This window comes from Piliocolobus tephrosceles, chromosome 14 (genome assembly GCF_002776525.5).
Source record: "Piliocolobus tephrosceles isolate RC106 chromosome 14, ASM277652v3, whole genome shotgun sequence".
NCBI classification, from domain to species: Eukaryota; Metazoa; Chordata; class Mammalia; order Primates; family Cercopithecidae; genus Piliocolobus; species Piliocolobus tephrosceles.
Window position 1 is genome coordinate 418,520 of NC_045447.1, and position 9,631 is coordinate 428,150.

General features: G+C 54.8%; 1 protein-coding gene across 7 annotated transcripts in view; it reads right to left on the reverse strand.

Annotated features, from left to right (window-relative positions):
• Window positions 1-4,279: 4,279 nt before the first annotated feature.
• Window positions 4,280-9,631, reverse strand: part of EHMT1 (euchromatic histone lysine methyltransferase 1) — a 230,451-nt gene continuing 225,099 nt past the window's right edge. For all 7 annotated transcript variants that reach the window (XR_002734809.1, XM_023227549.1, XM_023227547.1 and 4 more), the window contains 2 exons: window positions 5,876-6,051; window positions 4,280-5,626 (listed from right to left, as the gene is read on the reverse strand). Coding sequence is in view for 6 of the 7 variants with exons in the window: in XM_023227549.1 (XP_023083317.1) it covers window positions 5,446-5,626; window positions 5,876-6,051 (357 nt within the window). In the remaining variant the exon portion in view is untranslated. The remainder of the gene's footprint in view (window positions 5,627-5,875; window positions 6,052-9,631) is intronic.

A 9,631-nucleotide genomic window follows, 5' to 3' on the forward strand; every position in this document is an offset into this window, starting at 1 on the left:
GAAGGAAGGAAGGAAGGAAGGAAGGAAGGAAGGAAGGAAGGAAGGAACGAACGAAGGAACGAAGGAAGGAAAAGAAAGAAAGAAAAAAATCAACAAATGAGGCTGGAGCAAGTGGGTTTCCCCAGGAAAAAACCTCCCTTGACCTCACTCCATTCTCAAAAATGAATTTAAGATGAATCATGCACCTAAACGTAAAATCCAAAACTGTAATGTTTTAGAGGGAAATAGGATAATATATTCCTAAATTTGAGAAGGTATTTTCCTGTTTTTCTGTCTAAAGCATTATAGTAAAGATACCTTAGGGCAGAGAAAGTACTAATCGAAAAAGCAGGGCCAGGCGCGGTGGCTCATGCCTGTAATTCCAGCACGTTGGGTGGCCGAGGTGGACAAATTGCCTGAGGCCGGGATTTCAAGACCAGCCTGACCAACATGGAGAAACCCCGTCTGTACTGAAAATACAAAATTAGCCGGGCGTGTTGGCACGTGCCTGTAATCCCAGCTACTCAGGAGGCTGAGGCAGGAGAATCTCTTGAACCCGGGAAGCAGAGGTTGCAGTGAGCCGAGATTGTACCATTGTACTCCAGCCTGGGCAACAAGAGAAAAACTCCATCTCAAAAAAAAAAAAAAAAAAGAAAGAAAGAAAGAAAGAAAAAGAAAAGAAAAAGAAGAAAGGGATAAATTGGACCTGGTCAAATTGGACTGGAAACACTTAGGATTCATGAAAACATGAAGCAATGAGAACTCCCATGTATGAGTGGCGTGGACAGATGATGCTGCCAGCTGCAGAGACAAGGGTGACTCCTCACAGAAGTCAGCAAGCTCCTTTCTAGGAATTCACCTTTGACCAACAAAAACATGCACACAAGACCTGTACAAGAAAGGCGATAGCTGCTTTATCGACAATAGCCCCGAACTGGAGACAACCCAAGCATACACACACAGGAGAACGGATAAATAGAAAAGCCGCTGAGCAGAAGAGAGGCCAAAAAAAGTAACCCACTGCATGGTTCCTGTTATAGAAAGTCCTAGAAGAGGCAAAACTAACTTACAGCGAAAGAAATCAGATGGGTGATGTGCCTTGTGGGCAGGGCCAGAGAGGGGAGGAAGAGAGAACGCTGGCTGGGGGATGTAAACGGCCTCTGTCCTGATAAGGGGTGGGTCACATGGCAAAGGCATTTGTCAGAACGCACTGAGCTGCATTCAATCCATGCATTTTGCCAAATGCCAATTATGCCTCAACAAAAAGCCTAAAATTTATATTGTTATTTCATACCATACGCCAAATAAATTCCACCTGGATTCAAGAGCTCAACCTAAAGACAAAGAACTAGGACAAGCACTGGAGCATATTTTTTATAATTTGGGGGTGCAGAAGGTCTTTCTAAATGTATTACACAATCAGAAGTCACCAGACAGATTTCTGCCACATAACAAATTTAAATTCGGTATAGGTATAAAACTATAATATATAAAGAGCCCACAAATATCAGCAAGAAAAATATAGCACAACAGAATTTTTGCACAAAGGCAATTCACATAGGAGGAAAGGCTAGGCTGTGATAAATATAAGAAGAGAAGCTCAATTTTATCAACAATCAACTGCAGAGTAACACTGCAGTGAGAGTCACCCTCTGGACAATGAGAAAAGCAGGAAGAGCGAAGCGGGGGCCTCAGGGAGGGCTGGGGGAGACGTACATCAGTGAAGGCAAAACTGGCTGGTGTCTTCTGGGTGACGTTTTGGTAAGCAATCCCAAAAGGGACAATACGTGCCCTCTGACCCCTTCCCTAAGAAGGCAATTGCACAAACGGATAAAGATGAGGTACGGGATTCTCCTTCCCAGCGTCATTGTGCTTCGCAAAAGAAACATCATACATACGTCACAAAGGGTTCACCTGGTCCAGACACGCAGTGCGTCCGATGCTCCGGCCAAAGCCCAGGAGGCTCTCCCTTGCCTGACAGGAGACGCACTCGGCCCGAGTGAACACGGCAGGCTGCAGCTGTCTCCCGTGTCAGGCGGGGGCGAGAAGGGGGATTTCTGGAGCATTTCACATTCCTCTTCCAGGTCTTGTGCGTTGAGTTTTTGGTAATAAACAGGTGTGACTTTCACAGAAACAAGTGCAACCTCCAGTGTAACTGGGTGGCCTCTGCTCACACCCCATCCGTGTTTGCGTGGCTGCCCCTCCCTGGGGAGGGCCTCCGTCCACGCGGCCTCCGAAGACCCCGAGGAGGTGTGCACAGCTGGGGACCCCGGGGCCCTACTCAGCCCCCTCAGAACACACTGACTCAAGAAGGCCCCGGCTCGCACTCCAAGGACCAACGGAGGCTGGCCAGTGGCTGAGCCCCGTTCCTTGCCCTCAGGGAACTACATTGCCCTGAGTCACCCTGGGTGGGGGGAAGAGCTAAAAAAGGGGCCCTGGGTCCCTCAAGTGCGTGGGGGGGGTGTGCCAGGAGCCAGCAGGCACAAGGAACCACTGTGTGTTGGCACCACTGCCATCTCCTTGGCCTACCCGGCTGGGGCCCCTTGGGCTCCAGTGTCACACCCAAGTCCACTCACTGTGGCACCTCGGCAGCCCGACCCCCACCCATTGAGCTCAGAGGGGCCTCTGCTCCAGCCACATAAGCCTGTTTTTTCTCACGGACTATAGCCTGGGTGAGGACAAGGACGCAGGAGGCTCTCTGCCCAAGTGGGTTAAGAACATGCTACGAGGTTTGCCCAGGTGAGGGGTTCTGGCTGCTGCAGGACCAGAGGGCCAGCCTGCATGGGTTTTCCATTTTTATTTATCCGAAGAGGAGAAAGAGGGAGGGGGAGGGGGAGGCCTCCTGCCCTGCCCTGGCCCACCTGGTCCCTGAGACTCACCTGTTCTCCGCACCTGCCGCAGGTCCCCTCAGCCCCCTTCCCAGTGGGCCTACACTCCCCGGAGCACGTGCAGATGCTGCCCCACAGTGCAAAGGGCCTGCAAGGTCTCTTCCTCCTAAGCCCAGCCCAGAGTCTGGTTTAGGGACAAGGCAGTCACTGCAGAGCTGCCCAGGACCGTGTGAGGTGGGCTCTGTGTTGGGTGCTCATTTTAAATGGCTAGAACTTTCTGTGACAGGGCCTAGTTGTCGGGCCACCCTGGCGGGCCTTCGTGACACCCAAAAAGTTTGCTATTGGCTTGATCCAACCAACACCTGTTTGTACATCCAGCACCTGACCCAGGGCATGGAGCAGAACAGGTAAATGCTCAAGCCACAAAAATTAGTTAGAGTCATCTGCCAGCTATGGGCTGTCCCAGGGGAAGGGGCTGTACCGGCTGCTCCCCATGCAGGGCTGGTGGAGCCAGCAGAGCCTTAGGTTCGGGCTCCAGTGGCCCCTCAGTCACCTCCTGCCATGGCCTCTAAGATGAGGTGACCTGCGGCTCCTCTACGCTCCTGAGCCCAGGCTTGGCAAGAACGCAGCCCGCCCCACACAGCCCCTCCTCAGACGCGGAGGTGAAAGGCCATAGGCTGTCTGGGTACCTGGAGGAACGTGGCCTCCCCTGTGGCCCTGTGCAGAGGGGTCACAGGCGGGCCACACCCATCCTGGGTCCGCCTGCCCAGTCCTTCATGCAGTTGCGCAATATCTGGCGACAGGCACTTGTACCTCAGGCTGGACCACCACGCACCCTGCTTGGGCCATCTATTCACAAAGTGCAGGGCAGTTGTTACCGTGCTAGATAAGCATCTAAAAATGCCTGAGTGAATTCTGTGTATTAAACCACAGAGTGTCTGAGCATGTTACTGAGGTTACACTAAAAGCCCTCCTGTGGTGAGTGAGGCCAGTCAGCATGGTGAACACAGCAGGCTGGAGGCTTTGGGTCTAGGGGTCCCCACAGAGAGGTGGGGGTCGTGGCTGGCAGGAAGTAGGACGGGCTCTGGCTCTGCCTTCTGCGGCCTCACTGTTCACATGCAGCTCTGCCTCTGGCTGTGAGACTCACCTGACAAGCCCTGTCGGCTTCCAGAACGATGCCCAGGCCTGGGCACCTGGCACTAGATGCAGACATGCAGACACGCACAGACACAAAACGTACCAGTGTGCCCACACTCGCACATGTATTCACACACACAGACTCATTCAACACATGCAGGAATGCACAGGCTTCCCTAACCTCTGCCTGGAATGTCCCCTGTTCAGGGACAAATCTGGGGTGAAAAGGAAGCTGTACTTCCTTGGACAGGGGACAGAGAGCTGGGCCGGGTCCAGGGGGGACCCGCAAGTTCTGCAGAGACCAGCTGAAATATGGTGTCATAATAAAAACCCCATTTAAAGTACTTCTTTTTTTTTTTATTGATTTCATTGAAAACAGAACAAGAAATGGTCAGAGCCAAAAGACTGCTCTTAAAACTGTCAAAAACATTTTAACAGAAAAAAATAAACATGACTGCATTATGAATGTTTAGAAGAGTTGCACAAAAAAAACCCCACTGTTACTGCACTAATTACAGTATTTAAAAAGGTATATGCCAAAAAAAAGTATATGACCTGCCAGGCCACCACACAAAAGGTGATGGCAAATTTATTCACACTACAAGACTAACATTTTTAAAAAAGTTTTTCCTGCATTTTATTCTAAAATCACTTTGTTCTCTTTATACAGTTGATAGTTTATTTCACGTGGTGAGTAGAAACCACACCAGAATCAGCACCGTTGTCTGTGTTTTGTTTTTTATTTTTTGTTTGTCCTAATGTTCAGTAATGGTAGAAAATAAATCAGTTTATTCATCATAGCATGTGGCTTAAAAAATCAACAGAAGGTGCCAGCGTCAACGGAACCGGCGGGGGCTGCACCCACCAAACCACTTCCTCGAAAAGAAACGTCAGTTAGAGGTTTGATATATAGGACTAGATATAGGATTCCTTTAAAAAGCAAACCCACATTTTCTCCAAAGTTAGTGGCGGGGTCGGTCTCCTGACTCTCCGAGACTGGCAGCAGACAGTGTCCTCCGTGCAGCCTCTGGGACCCGGCACCAGCCACGCAGGGCGCGGGCAGGGCGAACAGAGCAGCTCGCGCTAACGGTGGCCTCGGCGGCGCCACACCGAACAGTCTGGGCCGGGCAGGAGAACAAAGCGACCCCGTGGTGCAGCGGGGACCTCAGAGGTCAGAGGAAGAAACGAGAAACTTCGCAACGACAAATCAGCATCAGAAACTCAGAAGGTGATGCCAGTGCGGACTCCCAGCGTCTTTGGGGCGCGGGCCAAAGTGTGCGCTCCAGCCTGGGCACTGGGCCCGCGGCGAGGCCGCAGGTCTGGGAAGGTGGCTGGGAGGCGTCCGCACCCGCCCGCAGGGGCTGCAGCCTCACCTCCGACCCCTCCAGGAAGCCGGCGGCGCAGCCCCCAAGGAGGACACGTGCGGAATCTCTCCTCCTCCTCCTCTAAACGGCGACGCGGCGGACCCTGGCTCCCGAGCGCCCCGCTGGCCGGCGGCGTCTCATAGCGGGTCGGCGGCAGCCGCGGAGCTGGTGTCGGGCAGGCCGTCCTCCTGGGCCTCCTGGGCCGCGCTGGCCTGACGCTGGGCCAGGGCCGCGCTCGAGTGCCGGCACTTGGGGGAGCCGCAGCGGCAGCTGAAGAGCTTGCCTTTGATGTCCCAGAAGCGCTCTCCGTAGTCAAACCTGGGGGGGGGAACAGAACCAAGGCTCCAAGTCGAATCCCACCGGCACCTCCCACAAGCCAGAGAAATGCAGGCAAGGCCAGAGCTTCCTCGCCCCGACCTGCCGTGCCGCATCCCAGGTCGTAGTTTTTAGAACTACAGGAAAACCCTGAGGATAAACCCGAGACAAGCCCAGGAAAGCAACGCAAGCCCCGTTCCTAAAACCGTCCCGCTGGCAGCGGACATGGCCAGGGGCTGCGACGGTGCGTACCCGAGCTGTTCGCCGGCCTCGATCAGGCGGGTGCTGAAGAAGGCGATCCGGGGGAACCGCAGGTCCTGGTGGGCCATGAACACGCGCACAGGCACCAGGTTGGGCTCGCAGTGGTGGTTGATGAACCGGCTGACGTTCCCGTAGAACCGCGCGTCGATGCAGTAAACCTCCCCGTCCTGCAGGGCGAGAGAAGCCGGCACGCGCTGCAGCGAGCAAGGCCCCGCAAGCCGGCCTCGCCGGGTACAGCGGCCCCAGAGCCTGGGGTTGGGCTGTACGCCCCCAGGGGTGGCGCAAGCCCGCCACGCAGGAGGGGCCTTCTCCAGTGATCCCCGGCGGCGGTGCGGAACCTCCACTGGCCTTCTCGCTGTGTGGCCGCCCACCCCGCACCCTGCCCTCCCTGCTGGGCCGCCGTCTGCGGTGCGGTGCGGGTGGTGCAGGCCGTTCCCTTGACAGCGTCCCCATGGGGCTTCCAGCGACGGAATACGGACAGCGCCGTCCCACCCAGTACCCATGGGGCTGTCTGGCACCAACAGGATAAAGGAGGCCGGGACTGCAAGAGCCCCGTGAGGCAGTGGCAGGGGCTGAGGGGGTCGGGAGGGATGGAGCTGGCGTCCGGGACGCACTGCCTTGGTGACGAGGAGGCGGAACAGTCCCCCGAGGGTCTGGGGAGACTCAGTGGCGAATGGCACCAGGGAGGACCGTCAGGCGGAGGCTGCCCACAGAACACGACTTCTGCTGCAGCCCTTCCAGGAGCTGGTGTGGTTGTGGAATACGAGGCCGAAGAGACTGAGGCGTCCTCCTCACCCTGGTGCCTTGGAGAGAAGCCCAAGATTCCAGGTGGCCGCATGGCCCTGGCCCCTGGCACTGGCCTGTGATGATGGATTCTGAATTGACTGTAGAGAGGGGGATGAGGTGGGTGGGCCTGACCCAGGGCAACCCTTTTAAAAACGGCTCTCTCTGGAGACCCAGGGCGTGGAGCTGCTGGCGCCTGGATGGAGGGGCTGCGTGGGAGGAAGGTGGGTGGTCCTGGCCAGCAGCTAGCAAGGAACCTGGACGCTGCCCATGCGACCACAGGGACCTGGGCTCAGCAGCACCCCGCCTGTGCAGCCCAAGACCCGGCACACTCAACCCCTGCTGCGCACACTGGGCCGAGTGGGTGGGCGCCATGGCGAGCTGCGGGTGGGTGGCGTGGTTTGTTACCCAGCGACGGGAAGAGGCAACACCACAGACGACAGCCAGGCAGACGGGGAAGGAGGCACCTGGAGCTTTCCAGGACCAAGTTCCGAGAGGGAGGAGCCTGCAAGCAGAGACACCTGGTCCACAACCTGCCCCAAAATGAGTATTAACCAGAGAACCAGAGACGCTCAGAGATCAAGAGGTTAAAACCCAAACCAGCAAGCGGGTGAAAGCGTGGACGAGGGCAGATCTCCAACAACCTTCATGGCGCGGGCAGTGACAAGACGGTAAACCAGGCGAGCACGGCCGCAGTACGGGACCAGCCATAGCCCCCAAAGACAAAGACACCGGAAGCCGCCTCCCGGTTTACCCCAAAGAAACAGAGCTCAGAGTGGCTCACGTGGCGTGGACTTTGGCCTCTGCTTCAGGGTCTGATGGACTAAGAATCTATAGGCGACCCCTCCCCGTGCAAAAAGCACCTCTGAAACTAGTAACAACGCGCACATGAAACTTCTGGACAGTAGCAAGATGGAGACCGAGGGGCTCCCGGCTGGAGGGGCCAGGCCCAGCTCTGCCCAGGCTTTCACCAGGGGTCGCCCGTCTGGCAAAGCACACAGCACTGCCCCATGGGGAAGAACCTGCAGGTGCTTCGGAGGCGGGTGGGGTTTCAAAGTCTGTGTACACAAATCTCTGCCCAACCAGGACCCCATAAAGACAGCAACCCCAGCAAAGATGCACGACTGGAGTAAGGCAGACAGGCCACGTGGGAGGCAGGGCCTGCGGAGAGAGCCCAGCCAATCCTAGGACTGGAGCGAGGTGCAGAGGCCACATGGGAGGCGGGGCCTGAGGGAGCCCAGCCGATCCTAGGACTGGAGGGAAGGCAGGGCCTGCAGAAGGATCCCAGCCAATCCTAGGACTGGAGCGAGGCGCAAAGGCCGAGTGGGAGGCGGGGCCTGCGGAGAGGGTCCAGCCAATCCTAGGACGGGAGCGAGGCGCAGAGGCCACATGGGAGGCGGGGTCTGAGGAGGGAGCCCAGCCAATCCTAGGCCTGGAGCGAGGCGCAGGGGCCACGTGGGAGGCACGGCCTGAGGAGGGAGCCCAGCCAATCCTAGGACTGGAGAGAAGGCACAGGGACCACGAGAGAGGCGGGGCCTGCGGAAGGGGCCCAACCAATTGCACTGGGGAAACAAGACCCACACAGGAGAGAAACCAGAGTCCTGGTTAACAGAGAGAAACACCTTAACAGGAACAACTGAAGTGACCTGACACTAGAAACACTGAGGAAATGAACACGTCTGAAAGAGAACACTCAACTGAGCCCAGCCTTGAGATGAACCAAATGCTGCACCAACAGACACGTATTTTCAAGGCAGCTCCTAAGGCTATCCTCAATGAAGAACAAAAAGATTTCATGGCATGAAAATCTCAGAGAAATGAGAGTCTCAGCAGAGAAACAGAAAAAGAATCCAATGGAAATTCTAAATCGAAATTAACTGGCTGCTGAAGCCATCACTGGGTGGATGAACAGAATCTCAGATTTGCCTGACAGGTAAAGTCAAACAAACTGACTTGTATACAACATTATCTGAGATAAATAGCAAGGGCTGAAATCAACCTGAATGTCCCAAAAAAGGAGGAGAAAGATTTCCACATACGGACAATATGATGACTCTTTCCAAATCCTGTCGGGAGATAGGTAAGGGCTGGTGCAGTATCTACACTCTACCACTGTTTAAGGAAAGAGAAGGAATAAGAAATTTACTTGAGTATTTTTTCTCGATTTCTGCTGATGGTTGCTGCAGGTGCTATGGTTGGAATGTGTGTGTCCCCCCACCAGACTCACAGGCTGAGACCCCTAGGTTACAGTGAGGCTTTGGGAAGGCGATTAAGTCATGGGAGTGGAGGGAATTGTGCCCTCATAAAAGGGACTCCAGACAGCTGCTGCACCCCCTCCACCACGTGAGGACACAGTGAGAAGGCACTGGCCCTCCCCAGACACCCAATCTACCAGCACCTTCATCTTGGGACTTCCAGCCTCCAGAGCAGTGAGAAACACATTCCTGTTATTTATAAGCCTCACGGTTTACAGTGTTTTGCTATCAAAGTCCGAATGGAGTAAGACAGCAAGAAACAGAATACAGAGAACATGGAGAGAAGCAAGGCTTTTCTGGGTGTGAACTTCCCAAGCAGGCAAACATTTTACACAATCAAATAACAAAAAATTAAATCGTAACATTTAAAATGAACTAAAATTAATGTAACTGCCTATCAAGTTGGTGACACAATCACACAAGCAACATTTCCGGTGCTGCGAAGCACAGGACTGGGTCCAGCTTCCATGGAACATGCTCTAAGGAGTGAGACGCTGCAAAGAAACGCAGATGCCATCCCGCAGTTGTACTGGTGCTTACTGTTATCAGTAATAATCTGGGCTGGGAGCGGTGGCTCATACCTGTAATCCCTGCACTTTGGGAGGCTGAGGCGGGTGGATCACGAGGTCAGGAGATCGAGACAATCCTGGCTAACACGGTGAAACCCTGTCTCTACTAAAAACACAAAAAATTAGCTGGGCGTGGTGGC